The sequence below is a fragment of the Pleurodeles waltl genome, chromosome 5 (assembly GCF_031143425.1).
Source record: "Pleurodeles waltl isolate 20211129_DDA chromosome 5, aPleWal1.hap1.20221129, whole genome shotgun sequence".
Classification (NCBI taxonomy): Eukaryota; Metazoa; Chordata; class Amphibia; order Caudata; family Salamandridae; genus Pleurodeles; species Pleurodeles waltl.
In genome coordinates, this window is record NC_090444.1 from 579,142,954 (window position 1) to 579,164,251 (window position 21,298).

The following is a 21,298-nucleotide window of genomic DNA, read 5'->3' on the forward strand; positions in this document are numbered from 1 at the left end:
CTCTAGTCTTGAGTTAACAAGCATATTTAGCTTGTGTCATGTGTTATGAGAATGGATGTTTATTGGTTGTGCACTGTCAGTGTTGCCCACACTGTCCACTGCTTCAGGAAGGGACGTTTCACAACTGGCAGCATTTTTGGAGCCAAGTCCAAAATGATTACAGAGGAGGATTCAACTGATTTATTTGGATGGCATTTGACAACTGCACGTTAGTTAGTAAATGGGACAAGTGCTGCATTACATGAGCAAGGGTTTGCCAGACTGGTTTTCAGGGTGTTTAGTTCTTTACACTTGGTGTGGGACAGGTCTGTCACTGCCACATCTCTAATGCATGTCACACAGATCTTGAAAAGAATGCTGTATCTGACATGAGGGTGTCTGTGAATGCAAGCTGTGCTGTGCTTGTGAATCAGATTTCAGCGAGAGTGAGAAGCTGTAGGGCTTGGTTGTTATCACTACTGTAAATTTTGGCAGTATGGTTGATGGGTGACCTGGTGATCATGAGTGCATTTCTCAGTGTGGAAGTGATGGGATTTAGAGGGCTTTTTGGTAGTTCAGGAAAGTGTGGTAGAGAAAGTTTAATGAGGAGGAGACAGTGGCTTAGAGTCAGATGTCAGGATGGATATGGATGGTAGCCCCAATTTGGATGGGGCATTAAAATTCAAAAAGGCTAATCCCTCAGAACTCCCAAATGTTATGGAGGCATATGGAATGCTAGATTAAAAACCCAAACTTTGAGTATGTTATTAATCTAACCATACCCCTCCTTACAAAGCATAAACTCTCCTGAGTAACCATTCCTGCAAAACCAAAACCATTCTCACCTATCTACTCATCTCGTTCCAACAATTCTTGCTCATTCTGTTTAACTCCTCTTTGCTGTTTCACAATATCTAATCTGCTCCACGCTATTTCCTTACCTGTCTTTTTTCCACTTACATCAACTCACTCTAAGATTTACACCTAACTCCTACTAACTCTATACATTACCACTTGAAAATGCAGGAACTTCAGTTTCTTTAGAGTACAAGACTAACCCAATCACCTACAAATCTAGAACAATAATTGATCAGAACTACTGTATTAACTACAACTTTTGGCTACAGAGTAGTATGCTGTCTGTCATAAAGTGCTTCAACGTCTCATTAGGGGTAGTTAGCACTTTATAAATGCAAAAACAATACAATGCAATTGTTAGACCTGGCACAGTTGTTGTGGGTCCCCCTGTCTTTGTGCCTCTGCCTCCCGGATTTTTGACTATGTGCTGGATTTAGTTTTTGCTGGTTTTGGTACTCTGGAAACTTTACCACTGCTGATCAGTGCTAAAGTGCAAGTGCTCCCTGTGTAAATTGTGATTATAATTGGTTAATCATGATTGACATATTCAATTTACTAGTAAGTCCCTAGTATAGTGCACCCTGTGTGCCGAGGACCTGTAAATCAAACGCTTTTAGTGGCCCTACAGCACTGACTGTGCCACCTATATGAGTAGGCCTGTCACCATGTCTCAGACCTGCCATTGCAGTGTCTGTGTGTGCAGTTTTAAACTGCCATGCCAACCTGGCAAGTGCACCCACTTGCCAGGTCCAAACCCTCCCTTGTAGTATATGTAAGGCACCCTAGTAGGCAAGTAGGACATGTACTGGTGTGTTTTACATGTCCTGATAGTGAAATAATGTCAAATTAATTTTTCACTATTTCAAGGTCTATCCCTCCCATAGGTTAGCACTGGGATTGCCTTGCAATATCTTTTAAGTGTAATTTCCCATTTGGAGCAGATAGATGTGTGGAGTTTGGGGTTTCTGAACTCACAATTTAAAACACATCTTTTAGTGAAGGTGGTTTTTAAATTGTGTGTTTGAAAATGCCACTTTTAGAAAGTGGCCATTTTCTTGCTCAACCATGCTGTGCCTCTGCTTGGCTGTGGAATACACGTCTGGGTCAGGATGACAGTTGGGCTGGTTGTGAGTTCACTCTAGACAGTCACACAAAGGGAGCTGAGGTGTGCGCTGCATATCCTGATGGGTCTTCCTGGGCTAAAGTGGGGGGAGGAGCTGACACTTGCACCAGAATAGGGCTGTGCTTATCTTTGCACAATGCAGTCTCCAACCCCCTAGAGTGTATCTGAGACTAGCCAGGAAAGGCAGGGTCTTGTGCACTACAAAGACTTTCTTTTGAAGTTTGCCTACTTCAAAGGCAGAAATGAGTATAAGTATTGGACCCAAAACCCCAGTTTTTTAGAACACTTCCAGATCAAGAGGAGACTCTCCCAAGGAAAAAAAGTGAAGGACTGTGAGGAGAATGAGTACTGCCCCTTTGCTGTGTGTGCTTTTTTGGGTTGGCCTGCAGTTGCTGCTTCTGCTTTAGACAGGACAAAGAGTGGACTTTGCTGTGTATCCTGCTTGTGATGTTTCTCCAAGTGCTTGGACTAAGCTTGCCACCTGTTAAGAAGTCTCAAGGACATCAAAGACTTTACCTGCTAGTCCCTGCCTTCTTTTGCTGAGAACCCTGACTTGCCAAGAGGTGCCCACCTCAGTTCCGGAGTAAACTCTGGCATAAAACAAGAAGAACCAGGCCCACCAACTCCGGGCAATTCCAGAACTGGCTCTCATGCCAGACCCCACGCCGCTGCCTGCACCCGAAGCTGTGGTTCCCGCTGAAGTGCAACAACTGTGACCGACACCACAGGCCTGATGCCGCCACAGTGCCTCTGAAGTCCCACAACAAATACTTAATGCATTGCCTCTGAGATAAGCCTGACTGCTTGTGCCAAGCTACCACAGGGGTGAGCAGGGGTTATTTTAGGATTGCAACTCTCTTACACTGACTAGAGTGAGGATCCCTACTTGGACAGGATGTAAACTGACTGCCAATTAGAGACCCAATTTCTAACAGCAATACAATGAACCAAACTGAGAAAATAAAATGCCTGGAGGTACTGCTAACCATTAGCAGGTACAAACAGTTCACAGCAGCAGGGCCATAGGTTGGGTTAGGGTGCATGAGAGGGCGATCTTAGGTGATCATGTAGCAAAAAAGGTAGGAGGTGCCCACGCTACCAAGATGGTGACTTACAACAGAGTGACGAGGAAACCAGAAAATGTCAGTGTCATACTTTTAGAAAACCTCTTGTCTGCACTAAACATCTGTTTGAATACAAAAATACCAGCAGTGGCAAATTCTGAAATCTATTTTGTGCAACTACGGGGATTCAAAATTTCTTTTGAAAAAGTAGCCATTGTTCTCATTACCAGAACGACCTAGATTGCAGAGAAAGTTCCGAAGTACCTGTTAGGGGATCAGCTGATAGATTGCTAGTCAGGCAAAGTGAAAATCAGAAATATGAGAATATCGGTAAATCATGATGACTACTTAAAGTTCCTAGCTTTTTCTTGTTGCTCAATAGAAATTAATGTTTCAGACGTCGACATTGCCATAATTAATACCAATATATTTGTTGTAATTTCTGAACTTTGTATTAATCTTTTGTTCATTGCTCTAGTTAGAAAACATACAGATGAACCAATAAACAAATATTGTTTCATACTTGATTCACCACTGTGTCAAACAGACCTCCTTACGATTTTCTGGTGTACACTGTATTTAATGTACATAAATGTAATATTTCCAAAGGAGCTGCCAGATAATATTAGGGATGAACACCAAATGAACCTTTCACTAAAATAACAAGGAAATTGAGATGTTTTGAAGTCATCTTTAATAGCATCTTAGTTACAACATATTTCTTTTCCAGGCCCAGCGCTGGCACCAGGGCAATGAACACTTTGGGCGCTCTTGGCAAGCCGGCGACGTTGTAGGGTGCATGGTCGATATGAACGAGCACACCATGATGTTCACCCTTAACGGGGAGGTCCTTCTGGATGACTCTGGCTCGGAGCTGGCATTCAAGGAATTCGATGTTGTGGATGGTAAGTATTGGGCTGCGGTGAATTGTCTGTAAGAGAAGGATGGCAGGGTTGATGTAGGTTCAAATCAAGCAGTGGCAGCGGGATTCTCAGTGCTCCAGGCAGAATAGTATTTTGTTTACTGTACAGTGACACAAAGGCCACAATATGTGTCTGTTGTCGTCAGTTTGGACCACCACCAAGCGTCAGACTAATGCTGCCTTATCTCCCTTTATGTACGTACTAACCCTGCTGCTACTACTTCAGAAGTGTTGACCTATTTTAATTACACCTGAGAGGGAAAAAGCCATCTATTTGTCCTCTGACATTATGAATATCCACGAGATAACCCTTTTAGAGGCTGCATTTTTTAAAGTGATTGATTATGGTAGTTTCATTTATTAATTTATTTGTAACACACGCACCACGAGCGCAACAGTAGTTCAGTGCTAAGCGCACCTGCAAGCATCGAACATCAGCAAACAGGATTTAGCAGAAAAAACAACTTGTCAACATTTTTATAAATATGCTTAGAGAAGGAATTTGTCTTAAAATTGAAGTTGGTTCCAGAGCTTGGGCGCCAGCGCAGAGAATCTCAAGTCTCCACAGTATGTGCAGTTGGTTTTAGGAACTGTTGGTAGAGAAAGATCGGAGGAGTTGAGTGAAAGGGTAGGGTAATGCTGAAGAAACCTTTGGGTCAGGTATTTGGGTGCAGCAGCAAGGAGGCTTTTATGGATAACGGAAAGGATCTTGAACGTCTGTCTTGTGCTGAACCATACCCAGTGAAGAGTTTGACCTAAATGGTTAGATGTGTCATATACTAATGCCCAATATGAAATGAACTGTAAAGTTTTGCGCTTATTGAAGTCTTATCAACTGGTAAATGGTTACACGAACTCCTGTTATCCAGTTTAAGTTTATACAACAAGGCCCATATTTATACCTTTTTAGCGCCGCATTTGCGCCGCTTTTTGACGCTAAAACAGCGCAAACTTACAAAATACAATTGTATTTTATGAGTTTTCGCCGTTTTTGCGTCAAAAAATGATGCAGATGTGGTGCTACAAAAGTATAAATATGGGCCCAAATTTTTCTGCTATTGAGTCATTAATAATGAGGATATGTCACAAAATATTTTCTAGGAACATGTCTGACTGTATTGAAAAAGTCAAAGGACCCAACTATAACTCAGTACTATTGAGGGTGCACTAATTACAGCCCCTCGATTTTTGCCATCTGTTACCTGAAGATAATCGAAAAAGCAAACAACCATGTTGAGTGCAATTTGTGCCCAATTACTTATACTGCAAATGGGATTGCCCCTTTGTCCCAGTTAAGACCATAATGTGAATATGTGCAATAAATTATATTCACAAAATATAAAACACAGCTTTTACATTAGTGAACGCAGATCTACATAATGCAATAGAAGTCAGATGTACCCTAATTTCAGAGACATATTTATATGGTGTCTCTTGATTTTGCAAAGTCAAATTGGTATATTTAAATGTTCTACGGTGATAGAAATGCACGTTTTTTTTTTTTGTGATGCACTGCAAAATCTTCAAAATTTTCCCCATATATTCTCTCAAACTCTTTATGAAAAAGGGCCTCTTTTGACCTGGGTAACCCCACACTTTTTATCTGATACTTGATGTGGTTTCAAAGTTGTTAGTGCCAAGGGCCTCTACTAACCAGGTTCCTTGCGTCAGATCTCTTCCCCAAACTGTTGTGATGCATTGCCACAATTGGCAACACCTTTAGCTGCCACTATAAGTCCCTAGTAAATGGTACTTAGGTGCCCGGTGCATGGGGTACTAAAGTTACGCCCCTGAGGGCAGCAGCACAGATTGTGCCACCCTCAGGGACTATGCATCCAAGTGCACCCAGCACTGCCACTGCAGGCTGAGTGTCCTGGTGCAATCCCAAAAGGCAAAACTGACATTACACACAGTCTTGGTGCAATGCCCACTATACACTCTTTACAATATAGGTAAGCCACCCATCTGGCAGGCCTTCCAGCCCTGAGGCTGGGTGCACTATAATGTATGTGTGGGCATAGATGCATGAGCAATATGCCCTTACTGTGTCCTTGCCAAACATGGGACATAGTAAGTAAACAGAGCAGCCATTTTAAATGCATAAATGGACACTGGTCAGTACGATTTTCACAGCTACATGATGGCCACCCTGAAGCCTGGGCTGTTTGGTATCAAACAACTCAGAACAATAATTCCAAACTGGTACCAGTATTGGATGTATTGCAAAAGTACCCAGGGACCACCTAAGAGGTGCCCTCTGCAAAAGCTATCTAACCCTGGCATGGTTGCTGGCTGGTCACAACTAGCCTGCCACCACCAGACAAGATTCTGGAACCCTGGGGTGAGAGCCCTTGCTCTCTGGGTTCAGAAAACAAACCCTTCCTGGGCAGAGGTGTTAAACCTCCTCCCCCAAGTATGTGCACTGCTCTGGCAGCAAGCTTCGAAGGGCTTACTACCTTTGAAACTTGACCACCAGCCCTGCTGCTAACAGCAGATGGTCACCCCCATTGCAAACCCCCACTTTTGGCAGGAGCAACAGCGGTAAAATGAACAAAGGACCGGAGGAGTGGCCACCCCCAACTTGTACCATCCCTAAGGTGTTGCAGGGACCACTCCATTTCATTTTCCTCCATCTTGCATGGTAGGAAAATAGCATATCAGGGATAGGGAAGTGACGTCTGCCCGCAGGAAGTGGTTGCATAGTGGGTGTAGCCACCTTAAGGAAGATGGCCCATTGGTCACAACTAGGTACTCCCCTAAATGCACACTAAATGCAGTATTTAGTGGGCAGCCCTAGACCTGCAGATCATATTCTAAGGACACAAGAAGCCCTGCAACGAAGAAGACTCAAGGCTTAAGGACTGCATTCCTGCTGCATGGAGAAAAAGGCGCCAAATCCTGCCTGCTGCACCCAGGACTCAACAATCACTGCTGAGGGGTTGCATGAACATTAGATGGACTCTACAAACCCCAGAGGACATCCACACTTCTGAAAATCACCGAAGATCTCCCTCCAGAGTGAAGGCATCGCTCCCTGCAACAAAAAAGCAAAATACCTGTGAAGTCTAGTTCACTGACTGGCCACTAACAAAGGAACTAGACACAGCAGATAGACCAAATTTCACCCGACAGACCCGGAGGACAAACCTTGCAAGTGTGCCAAGTTTGGTGACACTGCAACCTCCAGTGGCTGAACATGCAATAGCCCGGGATACTGGTCACCCAACATCAGACAGCAAGAAGAAAAGTCCACTCCACACTCTCAAAGGACCAGGAGAAAGCCCCAGTTGAGGGAGTTCAGGACACATAAGAACCACCGCCATAGTGGCCCTGTTAACTTGCAATCCACCCTCAAAGTGACCTGCCTCCTGCTTCTAAGGGCATGTTTGCGCACAGCTCTTGGCTCATCCATCTGCTCTGCACCCAGCCTCCTTGGGCCCTGCACCAGAGAACTATCTGTGCTCTAAGGGTCCCCCTCTGCTTGCGACCTTTACACTCCAAAGCGACCCACCGGACTCACCTTGAGGTCTGCCTGTGCATTGCTTTTCCAGGTGGTCCCTGCAGTGGTGCTGCACCAGCTCCAAGGACTTTTCAACAGCTGCTCCCGCCAAAACTGAGAACCGCTCGAACACTTCCCCGGCTGGTCCACATGACATCTCGACAACCTTGATCTATAAACAAAAGGAGACATTGGTAAACACATTGTCTGATTTTATATCCTTTTAAAGGTTTTCTCCCATTGATTCCTATGGCGATTACACACAAAAAGATTCTTTTTGCTAAACTTTGAAAAATCATAACTTAAAAAGTATTTACCTGATTTTGATGATCTTGGTCTTAAGAATTTTATAAAAATCTGAAGTATGTTTGTAAATTGGTCTCCAGTTATTCTCTCGAGTGTGTGTCCACATTTATTGGTACTCTGAGTTCAACAAATGCTTAGCACATCTCCAATATTGGCCTAACTGCTTGACCAAGCTACAATAAACAGAGCATTAGATGGTCTAGTTTTTACTACTGGAAACCAAGGTGGGGTTGCTTGGACTCTCTGCACAGTGCACAACATTTTTGTACACTATATAGAGAGCCAGCCTGCTGCACTCTTCTAACTTGCATCTTGTCTTAACTCTCACCCAGCATATGCAAAATCCACACATTTATTTGCAAGCTAGGCATCTCGAGGAAACCCCGCCTACATACGTTGCTATTTGCCTTTGTTCTTGCTGAACTTGAGGGTACCGTTTCCTAGCACATATTTTTATAAATTTGAAACATCACCTATATAAGCAAGACTTGTACAGTTTTCATTGCAGTGCTCTTCTGAAGGAGTGGACTCATCATTCTTTTAAAAAGGCGATTTTGGAAATCTCTCACTACTTTTCAAATGCTGATTTGGCGAAAGACACAAAGCAGACGTTTAATATTTCCAAGGTTTGTGTGTGAAAATGCTAGCACCTCTTTGTGAGCGTGGTTGGTTTGAGGTCAATTGAGGATGACAACATACTGCTTGAATATGGACAGCACATAGTGATACTAGGTGGGCTGTGTAGTATGGGCATGCAGTGATGTCCCCACACATTCATAATTGCATCTCATTTTCTTGAGTATGTTTACATCCCACCCAGCCACCAGCTTTAAACCTCTCATCCAACTGATATCAGCTATGACAAGGATCTTTGAGAATAAATGGTAGAGTTGTGGCTTTGTGCCTGACAATGTTTGTTGGCTGCTCTGCATATCTCTGACGTATTGGAATAGTGTAGCAAATAACAACTGTATTTTGAGGCCAGTGTCCTGTTACAATTGTAGTCAAAGAGAAGTTTGTTTTTTATTACATGTGACCTATATGGGGGGGGGGGCAGCTGCAGATGTTACAGGAGTCCCTCTTGGCATTTTTTGCCTGCAGAGATATCCAGCGGAGGTGATCTACCATGCTGCATGGGGTTTGAGTTTATTTGCAACTTGTCAAAGAGTTTTGCAAATTAATCTTTGCAATATATAAGTGGTGGTTGGCAGGTTTAGTGCCTGTATATATGTTTTTTGACGTGTAAATCAGCATCTGGTGTAAAAGGTGAGATGCTGCAGGGTTTGAATGTATTTGCCAGTTATGTGCATGCCCTGTGGGAAGTCAGGTGGCTAACCCATTGGCGGTAGACCAAGAATCAGTGTAAATGTGACAGGTCCCAGGCAATTCTTGTTTCAGTGCCTCATATACACCATACAATTCTGCATATTGACTACTCTTGCCTTCTCCTGTAGTGGACAGAAACTTCTTGGTGGCTGGGTTATATGAAGCTGCCTTCCAATGTCTTTTGGCCCCCACATACTTGGATGAACCATCGGTAAACCATACATTCTTCCTATCCTCAGGGTACATGGATTCAAATGGCTCACCCCACCTCACTGGTGACTCTCTTATCTCTGGTACCTCCTGTACCCTCTCATCATCCTGCACAGGGCCTGTGCCACCTGTTCATGCAGGGCTGGTGTCCCTGGTGGTCCCACTCGGGCCCAGTCCTGTATGTACCACTTCCACTTGATTATTCTGGCTTTTTGTGCATGTCATATCTGGTGAGTTTTAGGTGAACCCATCACCCAGTGCACTATTGGAATCTCAGGTCTCAGAATCATTATGACCTTGGGTCATTTATCCGCTAGAGCCCAGTAACACACAAGTAACTGTTTCTCAAAGAGAGTATATCACTCTCCAGCATCTGGTAGCTTTTTGGTCCAGAAACCCTCTGTTTTTGCCACATGCTCCAATTTGCATATTGCCCCTAAACGGTTACAGTGTCTCCTTCCTGTTCTGGCCATAAATCTTAAGCCTGTGGAATCGCCTTCTTTGTCAATTCAAACCCACACTGCTGCTGCTCTCCCCATTCAAACTCATGCTTCTTTCTTGTCACTTTGTACAAAGGGGCCAAAATCTGACTCAAGTGAGACATATGCTGTCTCCGAAAACCAAACAATCCAATGAATCGCTGAGTCTCCTGCTCATTACGGGGAGTGGCAAATTCTAATATCTTTTATTTTGCCGGTGGCAACATCTCCCTATGTCCCTGATATCTCTGGATTCCTAGAAATTTCACATTTTGAAAGGATCCTTGTGTCTTATCTGAATTGATCATCCACCCTTTGCTCTGCAAGAGTTCCACAACCCTGTCCAACTGACTCTGCACCTGTTCTTGTGTCTCTCCCTAAATCATCAATATAATGAGACAATTGCACCCCTGGAATGACAAATACTTCATCGAGGTGTTCTGCCACCGTGCGGTGACAGATGGTGGGGCTTTGTTTATACCGTTGGGGGAGCCTTAAAAACTTGATTTGTCTACCACCATGGGAGAAGCTAAATTGCTTCTGACTCTCTGGGGCCCACGGTATAGAAAAGAAAGCATTAGCAATATCAATAGTTGCATACCAGGTCCCTTTATGTTTTTGTATCCTTTCAATCAAAGTGATGGTGTCGGAGACTGCAGCAGTTAACGGTTGTGTAATTTAATTCAATTTGTAGTAATCGATCATCATTCTATAGTGCCCATCTGCTTGGCACACAGGCCACAAAGGATTGTTCCATTCAGTGCAGGAGCCACCATACCCACCTCTATCAACTCCTACATAGTCTCACTTACTTCCTCATGCCCTCCTGGAATTCGCTATTGTTCCTAACCATCTTGGTTGCTGGGGCACCTTCACTGAGGGTATCTTTAGACAACCCACCTTCACGGCTCCCAGTGAAGTGTATCACTTTTATCCAAATTGATAACAGCCATCATCCAAGTATAGTCATCCCCTTCAAAATGTCAATTCCCACTATATACTTTAGGAGGGGCACAATCAAAACAGCGTATTCTCTTTTAATCATTCTCCCTATTTTCATTTGAACGGTAGTCTGCACTGCAGGGGTTTGCTTCCGGCCCAATCCTGTGATGGTGTTGTGCTAACCTGTAAACTTTTTTGGATTTCCATAAATTAAAGAGGCCTCCCTGCCGGTGTCCGCCAAGGCCCGAGCAGTACCCCTGCATGCCGTCAGGTGGTGTCGGTCAACTCTGCGGGCGTTGTTGGTGTCGTGGCTGCTGTGATGTGTCACAGTCTTAAATAGGCATCACCCCTGCACGCTGTCGTCAGTTCTTTTCTTTCCGTGCGAGCCTACGCGCAGACCTGGAAAAGAGCTACCCCTCGTGATTTTTTGACTAATTGCGACACTTTTGTCAATTATCTTTTGACTAGTTTTGGATGCATCGAGGGATACCCAAATGACCGGATTCTAGCCCTGCGACTCCTGTCACTGAATGATGTCGGTGACTGATCCGTGCCTCGTCTACCTCTGGCTTGTGGAGCGCAACCACAACCCGAAGTCATGCTCTGAGTGTCGGGCCATGAATCCGAAAGCTTTGAGGGAGCGGTGCCTAAAGCTCATGGTGGCCCGACACCCGACTTCACGTCACTACCGGTCTTGTTTCAGAGGAAGGTCAGGAGACCAGTCGTGGAGTCCTCACCACTCCTCCTCATCCAAATTATATGGATAGTCGGGTCATAAGAAGAAGAAGACGAAGAAGGCCAAACATTCTTCGCCTTTGCCCCATCGCTCGGACCACGCGACACGGGTAGAGCGTTGACGGTCTAGGTCTCTGTCTTTGGAGCCTCCGTCTGGGTTGGCTCTTTGCCTCCCCAACTTTCCAGGAGCTGGTGCCACTACTGCCCAACACAAATAATTTTTTGAGGCCATGCACCTCATCCTCTGTGCCTTCGGGCCAAGTGGAGTCAGTGAGAGCCCCCTCAGGTTCCAAGTCGTTGGCTTCGGCCCGACTCCGGAGGGCATCTCCGTATCCATTTCCAGATCCATCTCGACTCAGGTCGTGCCAATGTGACCTTTCCCGGCATTGATGCTCCCGATGTCGGTTGGGCCCAGAATCAACGTTGATCCCATACTAATCCCCGAAGACGCGGATCCGGGACGACGTCGCTCAATGTCGTTTCAAATTTTCAAGGGCTCTCCTGGGCCTAAGGAGGATCCTGACCCCTATTGCTATGGGTATGGATATGGGGATAATGTAGAGGGGTCACTGGACACTTTAGAATTCCAGCTTGACCCTCAAATGGACTGGATTCATGATTTGGGCAATGCTAGCGGGTTAAGACACCTCCCCTAACACTGGCATGCTTTCTCACCCTACCATTGCTTCGGAGGAGGGAGCGTCACACTCTGTGGTGGTGAGGTTTTGGACCTCAAGCTACCTTCTGTGGAGGTCAGGACTAATCTCCTGACCGAGGTGTCTTAGCCTGGGGCCTCCAATTCGGAACCCATCTTTCCCTTCAATGAAGCCCTTACGGACGTCCTTCTGGGTACCCAGTCCAAACCCAGCACAGGGGCTCCTTTGAATAGGACAGTTGCCCGCCGCCGTCGGCCTGCGCCGACCGACCCAAAATTCCTGACCCAACACCCTGCGCCTGAGAGCCTTGCCATCCAAGCTTGATCATCCTCTGGCACATTCCCTACCGCTTCCCTGGACAGGGAATCAAAAAGACTGGCTAATTTTTGGAAGAAAATGTTTTCTTCCACCAGTCTAGCACTGCCGTCCGTGAACACTGCATGCCTTTTGGGCTGACACTAACATACTCTCTCGGATACGGTCACGCAAGTGCTGCCTTGAGTTCCAGGGGAGGCCCGGACCATTCTCTCCCAAGCCGTTATGGACGGAAGAGATGCAGAAAAGTTCATGATTCGTTGTGGACTGGATACGACCGACTCACTGGGATGATCAGATGCATTGACGATGGCCTTGAGGAACCACGCCTGGTTGAGGATGTCTGGCTTTTCAGGGGGTGTCCAGCAATCATTGATGGACATGCCCATTGATGGCACCCGTCTCTTCGGAGAAAAATCAGACTCAGCCCTTGAGCGCTTTTAGGATTCCCAGGCTATGGCTCTGTCCCTTGGCCTCGTAGCTGCTCCTTGCCCCCCACAGTCTGCTTTTCGCTCCTTTTGTGGCTACGGAAGGGGAACCCAACTGCATTCCTTTCCACTCGGCCACCGATCCATGAGGACACGGGATCCTACAAGCTCGTGCGTCAGAGAGCCAGTGGTCCACCCAGTCCACCCCGCCTCTGCTTCCAAGCCTTCCTAGCCCGTCAGAACATCTGGGACCAGTTGGCGGCAGGATCCGCCATCACCTGCCCTATTGGGAATCCATTACCACCAACAGGTGGGTGTTACAAATTGTCTGAAGGAGCTACTCCCGCCCCTTCGAGATTTCTCCTCCGGCCATGCCAGCATTATATGATCATCTATCACAGGATCATTTGACACTTCACCGCAAGGAGGTCACAGGTCTCTTGGCCAGCGAAGTCATAGAGAGGGTCCTGTGCCAGAAGGTCATGGTTGTTGTTCCCTCTACTTTCTGGTGCTCATAAAGAACAAGGGTCTTTGCCCTATCCTAGATCTCCGGTCCCTCAATCTCTTCCTCAAGAAGTAGAAGTTTAAAATGCTAAGCCTAGCTCAGGTCCTTTCTGCCCTGGACCCTGGAGACTGAATGGTAGCATTGGACTTGCAGGATGCCTATTTTCACATTCCCGTCCTGCCGGCCCACAGGTGTTACGTGCGATTCGTGGTAGGTCACGAGCACTTTCAGTTCACTGTGCTCCCCTTTGGCCTTACCAGCGCCCCTCATGTGTTTACGAAACTGATGGTAGTGGTTGCAGCTCATCTGCACAGGTTAGGGGTTTCAGTCTTCCCCTACTTTGATGACTGGCTGTTGGAGGCTGACACGCCCCAGAAAGTAGTTTCCCACCTCCAGGCTACGGGGAACCTCAAGCATTTGCTGGGGTTCACTATAAATGTGCCAAATTCACAACTGACTCCCTCTCACGCTCTCCCTTTCATCTGAGCTGTTCTGGACACAGTGCAGTTTTGGGCTTATCCTCCCAAAAAGTGAGTCCAGGATATTGGGGCTATGATCCTAATGTTTCAGCCTCTATCCTGGATTTTGGTGAGAATGACCCTGAGGCTGCTGGGCCTCATGGCCTCTTGCATCCTGCGTATCCAACGTGTCAGATGGCGTATGCGGGCTCTGCAGTGGGACCTGAAGTTCCAGTGAGCGCAGCATCAGGGGAATCACTCTGACATGGTCTAGATCTCGGAGGGAACTGTGAAAGACCTGCAGTGGTGGTTGTTGAATCAAGATTGGGTCAGCAGCAGATCCCTCTACCTTCCTCAACCAGATCTCACAGTAGTGACAGATGCACCACTCCTGGGATGGGGCGGCCACATGGGAGAGGTGGAGCTCAGAGGCCTCTGGTCTCCGGTGGAGTCCGGGCTCCACATCATCCTTTTGGAGCTCTGGGTGATCTGACTTGCATTGAAAGCATTCCTTCCCTCTCTGAAAGGGAAAGTGGTGCAGGTGTTCACCGACAACACCACTGGCATGTGGTGCTGCAACAAGCAAGGTGGAGTAGGGTCATGGACCCTTTGTCAAGAGTCTCTTTTCCTCTTGACATGGCTGGAATGCCAGGACATTTCACTGGTGGTTCAGCATTTGGCAGGCTCTCTTAACGTCAGAGCAGACGAACTCAGCCATCGATGCATAGTCGATCACAAATGGCGTTTCCATCCAGATGTGGTGCAAGGTCTCTTTCAACAGTGGGGAAAGCCTTGGTTAGATCTGCTCACCTCCGCAGAGAACCCTCAATGTTAGCTGTTTTGCTCATTGGAGTTTCCAAGGCGCACTCGCTCGCCAACGCTTTTCGTCATGAGTGGAACACAGGCCTCCTGTACACATCAGGCATCACCGGGCCCAAGTATATCCTGGTCGCTTTGGACTGGGCATGAAGAACCTGGTATACCGATCTATTGAGCATGGCCATCGATCCTCCAATCAGACTGCCCCTTTGGGAGGATCCTCTGTCGCAGTAATAGGGGACGTTCATTCACCCGAACCTGTCCAGTCTCTGCCTCCTTGCGTGGAGATTGAGCGGTGGCAGTTGATGGCTTTCTACCTCCTGCCTGACGTCTGTGATGTTATCTTGGCAGCCCAGCGTCCCTCCACCAAAACGGTAAATGTCTGTCGTTTGAAGACATTTGTGGCATGGTGTATCAATAAGTCTGTTGATCCCCTCTCTGCACCGCAGAGCACCGCAGAACTCAGAGGTTCTTCTTTTTATTCTCTCTCTTGCCCAGCTGGGCTCTGCTCTGGGCACCTTCAAAGGCTATTTGTCTGCCACCTCTACCTTTTTAAGGCTACCAGACCAACGTTCTCTGTTCAAATCTCCCATTGTTGGGAGGTTTGTCAAAGAACTCACACATATGTTTCCTCCTATCCCGTTCATAATGCCCCAGAGGGATTTGAACTTGGTCCTCACATATCTCATGTGTGCTCCTTTCGAGCTGCTCCACAACTGTCGTCTATGGCTTTTGACCCTTAAAACTGCTTTCTTGATTGTCATCACCTCTGCTCGCTGAGTGAGTGAGCTCCAGGCTCTCTCTTCAAATCCACCATTCCTAGCAGTACATCCTGACAAGGTGGTGCTTTGTTCCAGGGCTTCCTTCCTTCCCAAAGCGGTGACACCTTTTCACGTAGGCCAGTCAATCACCTTGCCTACTTTTTACGCACCCCCACACCCCTCTCATAAGGAGGAGAGACTCCACAGCCTGGATCCAAAAAGAGTGCTGGTGTTCTACCTATATTGTACCAAAGATTGCTGGGTGGACGATCAACTCTTTGTGGACTATGTGAGTGCGAAGAAAGGAAGGGCGATGCAGAAGAGAACCATCTTCCGATGGGTAGTTCTCTGCATCAAAATGTGCTACACTCTGGAGGAAAAGCCACCCCTGTAGGGTTAGCGTGCTCATTCTACCAGAGCAACTGCTCCTACCACAGCTTTGGCATGTGGAGTTACAGTCCTGGATATCTGCAAGGCGGAAGCGTGGGCATCTTTGCATACGTTCACCAAGCATTACCGTTTGGACAGACAGGTCCACAGAAACGGCTACTTTGGCTGTTTGGTCCTGCAGGACTTTTGGTGTGATCTTGGTTTGCAGCCCACCACCGGGGATGATATTGCTTGGGTATCTATTCTAAGGTAAGGAATCTGCAACTAGAAGTCTCTATCAGATGTACAAGTTACTTTCCTTCGGTAACAATATGTTCGATGGCATATGTCGCTGCAGATACACATGTTTGGCACAGTCCGCTGCCTGGTGTTGGGCTCGGAGTATTACAAGTTGTTTTTCTTCGAAGAAGTCTTTTTGGTCACGGGACCGAAGGACTCCTCCCTCCTCGGCTCCATTGCGCATGGGCGTCGACTCCATCTTAGATTGTTTTTTTCCGTTGTCGGGTTCGGACGTATTCCTTTTCGCTCCGTGTTTCGGTTCGGAAAGTTAGTCAGAATCTCGGAAGAAAGCGTCGGTATTGTTCCGTTCGGTATCGGGATAGTTAGGTACATCGACACCGATCATCGGAAGACTTTGGGGTAGCTTCGATTCCCCCATCGGGGCCTGGTCAGCCCGACCGCGTGCGACATCGAAGCCGATGGAACGGACTCCGTTCCGTTTCTGCCCAAAATGTCACAGTAAGTATCCTTATACAGATCAGCACTTGGTCTGTAACTTGTGCTTGTCCCCCGAGCACAAGGAGGATACCTGTGAGGCCTGTTGAGCCTTCCGGTCCAGAAAAACACTCCGGGACCGAAGAGCCAGGCGTCTACAAATGGCGTCCACGCCGACAAAACAACGTTTCGACGACGAAGAGGAAACATTCTCGGTTCCGGAATCAGAATCCGGAGACTCCGACGTCGAACAACAGCAACAAACTGTGAGTAAGACGTCGAAAAGTAAAACCATCGACAAAACGAAAGCCCAGGGGACGCCACTGCCAACAGGCCATGGCTCGACCCATAAAACAGGCGACCCGTCGAAGGCGCCGAAAAAGGGCACGCCCATAGCGAAGACACCCGACTCCGGTCGAGGGACCGCCATGGAGCAACCTCGGAGCCGAGAAAGCGGCTCCGAGAGACAAAGACAAGATACCGGCCCCGAAAAACATCGGCACCGAGAATCCATGCCGAAAGGAACAAAAATTCTGTCGGTGCCGAAACCGAAAAAAGATTCTCTCTCGGCGCCGAAAAATACCACACCTTCATCCTACTCAGAGGAACAAAGAATAAGTGGCCAGATGCACAGATTTGGACAAGAGCTCCAAAGTGTAGAATCAGACTACACACAAAAGAGACTGTACATCCAGCAAGACACAGGGAAGATATCAACCCTTCCCCCAATAATGAGGAAAAGAAGGATCAGTCTCCTAAAGGATGACGCACAACCACAAGCCAAAGTGGTCAAAAAAGTCACGCCTCCGCCCTCTCCACTACAACAGGCATCGCCGGCACAAACACCGCCACAAATGCACTCACCAGCGCAAACTACCATAAGTCAAGATGATCAGGATCAAGACGCTTGGGACCTATACGACACCCCAGTGCCGGACAATGATCCAGATTCATACCCCACAAAGCCGTCACCGCCAGAGGACAGTACCTCATACTCACAACTGGTGGCTAGGGCTGCAGAATTCCTCAATGTCCAACTGCATTCAGACCCTATAGAGGATGATTTTTTATTTAACACCCTCTCGGCTACACATAGCCAATATCAATGTCTCCCAATGCTACCGGGGATGTTACGGCACGCAAAACAAATTTTTGAATAGCCCGTAAAATCAAGAGCCATCACCCCAAGGGTGGATAAAAAATACAAACCACCACCCACAGATCCAGTGTTTATTACTTTGCAGTTACCACCTGACTCCGTAGTAGTAGGGGCAGCTCGCAAAAGAGCAAATTCCCATACATCTGGTGACGCCCCACCTCCGGACAAAGAAAGCAGAAAATTTGATGCGGCAGGGAAAAGAGTAGCATCACAGGCAGCCAACCAGTGGCGCATCACAAATTCTCAAGCGCTGCTGGCCAGATATGACCGCGCTCACTGGGATGAGATGCAACTTCTCGTAGACCATCTTCCCCAAGAATACCAAAAAAGGGCGCAGCAAATAGTTGAAGAGGGACAAACGATCTCAAACAATCAAATCCGCTCTTCACTGGACGCAGCCGATACTGCAGCGAGAACAGTCAACACTGCTGTCACCATAAGGAGACACGCTTGGCTCCGCACTTCAGGCTTCAAACCTGAAATCCAGCAGGCTGTCCTTAATATGCCCTTCAACGAAAAACAACTTTTTGGCCCTGAAGTGGATACAGCCATTGAAAAACTTAAAAAGGACACAGACACGGCCAAGGCCATGGGCGCACTCTACTCCCCGCAGAGCAGAGGCTCTTTCAGAAAAACTCCATTTAGAGGGGGGTTTCGTGGCCAACCCACAGACACCACCAGCCAACAAACAAGAACCACACCATATCAGGGTTCCTTCCAAAGGGGAGGTTTCAGGGGATATAGGGGGGTCAATTCCCAAGGAGTAGGGGAAGATTCCAGACTCCAAAAACACCTCCACCTAAACAGTGACTTTCAAGTCATGCAACCCCTTCACTCAACACCAGTGGGGGGAAGACTAAGCCAATTCTACCAATCTTGGCAACAGATTACAACAGACAATTGGGTATTAGCAATAATCCAACATGGCTATTGCATAGAATTCCACAACTTCCCACCAAACATCCCCCCCAAAACACGCAAAATGTCACCACAACATTTAGAACTTTTAGGACTAGAAGTTCAAGCACTACTGCAAAAGGATGCAATAGAGTTAGTACCAGTACAACAAAAAAACACAGGAGTTTACTCCCTGTACTTTCTAATTCCAAAAAAAGACAAAACATTAAGACCAATATTAGATCTCAGGACACTAAATACCTACATCATATCGGACCATTTTCACATGGTCACACTACAAGACATCATTCCACTGCTCAAACAGCAAGATTACATGACCACATTAGACCTAAAGGATGCGTACTTTCATATACCAATACACCCTTCTCACAGAAAGTACCTACGGTTCGTATTCAAAGGAATACATTACCAATTCAAGGTGTTGCCATTCGGAATAACAACTACACCAAGAGTGTTCACAAAATGTCTAGCAGTAGTAGCAGCACACATCAGGAGACAACAGATACATGTGTTCCCTTACCTAGACGATTGGCTAATCAAGACCAACACAGTAAAAAAATGCGCAAACGACACCACATTTGTCATACAAACCCTTCACAAACTGGGGTTTTCCATCAACTATACAAAATCACACCTAGAACCGTGTCAAACACAACAATATCTAGGAGCAACCATCAACACATCAAAAGGAATTGCCACTCCAAGTCCACAAAGAGTGCAGGCATTCCACAAGGTAATAAGTGCTATGTTTCCAAACCAAAAGATACAAGCAAAATTTGTGCTAAAACTTCTAGGCATGATGTCATCATGCATAGCCATTGTCCCAAACGCAAGACTACACATGCGACCCTTACAACAGTGTCTAGCATCACAATGGTCACAGGCACAGGGTCAACTTCAAGATCTGGTGTTGGTAGACCGCCAAACATACCTCTCGCTTCTATGGTGGAACAGCAAAAATTTAAACAAAGGGCGGACATTTCAGGACCCAGTGCCTCAATACGTTATAACAACAGATGCTTCCATGACAGGGTGGGGAGCACACCTCAATCACCACAGCATTCAAGGACAATGGGATATACACGAAACAAAATTTCATATCAATTACCTAGAACTGTTAGCAGTATTTCTAGCGTTAAAAGCCTTCCAACCCATAATAACACACAAATACATTCTTGTCAAAACAGACAACATGACAACAATGTATTATTTAAACAAACAAGGAGGAACACACTCAACACAATTGTGCCTCCTAACACAAAAAATTTGGCAGTGGGCGATTCACAACAACATTCGCCTAATAGCACAATTTATTCCAGGAATACAAAACCAACTAGCAGACAACCTTTCGCGAGACCACCAACAAGTCCACGAATGGGAAATTCACCCCCAAGTTCTGAACAAGTACTTTCAAATTTGGGGAACACCCCAGATAGATTTGTTCGCAACAAAAGAAAACTCAAAATGCCAAAACTTCGCATCCAGGTACCCACACCGCGAATCACAAGGCAATGCTCTATGGATGAGTTGGTCAGGGATATTTGCGTACGCTTTTCCCCCTCTCCCTCTCCTTCCATATCTAGTAAACAAGTTGAGTCAAAACCAACTCAAACTCATACTGATAGCACCCACATGGGCAAGACAACCTTGGTATACAACTCTACTAGACCTTTCACTAGTACCGCATGTCAAACTACCCAACAGGCCAGATCTGTTAACACAACACAAACAACAGATCAGGCATCCAAACCCAGCATCATTGAATCTGGCAATTTGGCTCCTGAAATCCTAGAATTCGGACACTTAGACCTCACACAAGAATGCATGGAGGTCATAAAACAAGCTAGAAAACCTTCCACTAGACACTGCTATGCATCTAAGTGGAAAAGATTTGTTTACTACTGCCATGCCAATCAAATACAACCATTACATGCCTCTACTAAAGACATAGTAGGATACTTACTACATTTGCAAAAAGCAAATCTCGCTTTTTCATCTATAAAAATACACCTCGCAGCAATATCTGCTTATCTACAAACTACTCATTCATCGTCTCTATTTAGAATACCAGTTATTAAAGCATTCATGGAAGGGCTAAAAAGAATTATACCACCAAGAACACCACCAGTTCCTTCATGGAATCTTAACATCGTCTTAACAAGACTCATGGGTCCACCTTTCGAACCCATGCATTCCTGTGAAATGCAATATCTAACCTGGAAGGTCGCATTTCTCATTGCAATCACATCCCTCAGAAGAGTAAGTGAAATACAGGCATTTACCATACAAGAACCATTTATTCAAATACACAACAATAAAATAGTTCTAAGAACAAATCCAAAATTTCTGCCAAAGGTAATCTCACCATTCCATTTAAATCAAACAGTAGAATTGCCAGTGTTCTTCCCACAACCAAATTCTGTGGCTGAAAGGGCACTACATACATTAGACATCAAAAGAGCACTAATGTATTACATTGACAGAACAAAGCTAATCAGGAAAACAAAACAACTGTTCATAGCTTTTCAAAAACCACACATAGGAAATCCAATCTCTAAACAAGGCATTGCTAGATGGATAGTCAGATGTATTCAAACATGCTATCTTAAAGCCAAAAGAGAATTGCCTATTACACCAAAGGCACACTCAACCAGAAAGAAAGGTGCTACAATGGCCTTTCTAGGAAACATTCCTATGAGCGAAATATGTAAGGCTGCAACCTGGTCTACGCC

At 46.1% G+C, this 21,298-nt stretch overlaps 1 protein-coding gene across 1 annotated transcript in view; it reads left to right on the forward strand.

Annotated features, from left to right (window-relative positions):
* RYR2 (ryanodine receptor 2) overlaps positions 1 to 21,298 on the forward strand; it is a 2,714,825-nt gene that overhangs the window by 1,414,195 nt on the left and 1,279,332 nt on the right. The window contains exon 28 of the mRNA XM_069234403.1: positions 3,755 to 3,929. Within this exon, the coding sequence (XP_069090504.1) occupies positions 3,755 to 3,929 (175 nt within the window). The remainder of the gene's footprint in view (positions 1 to 3,754; positions 3,930 to 21,298) is intronic.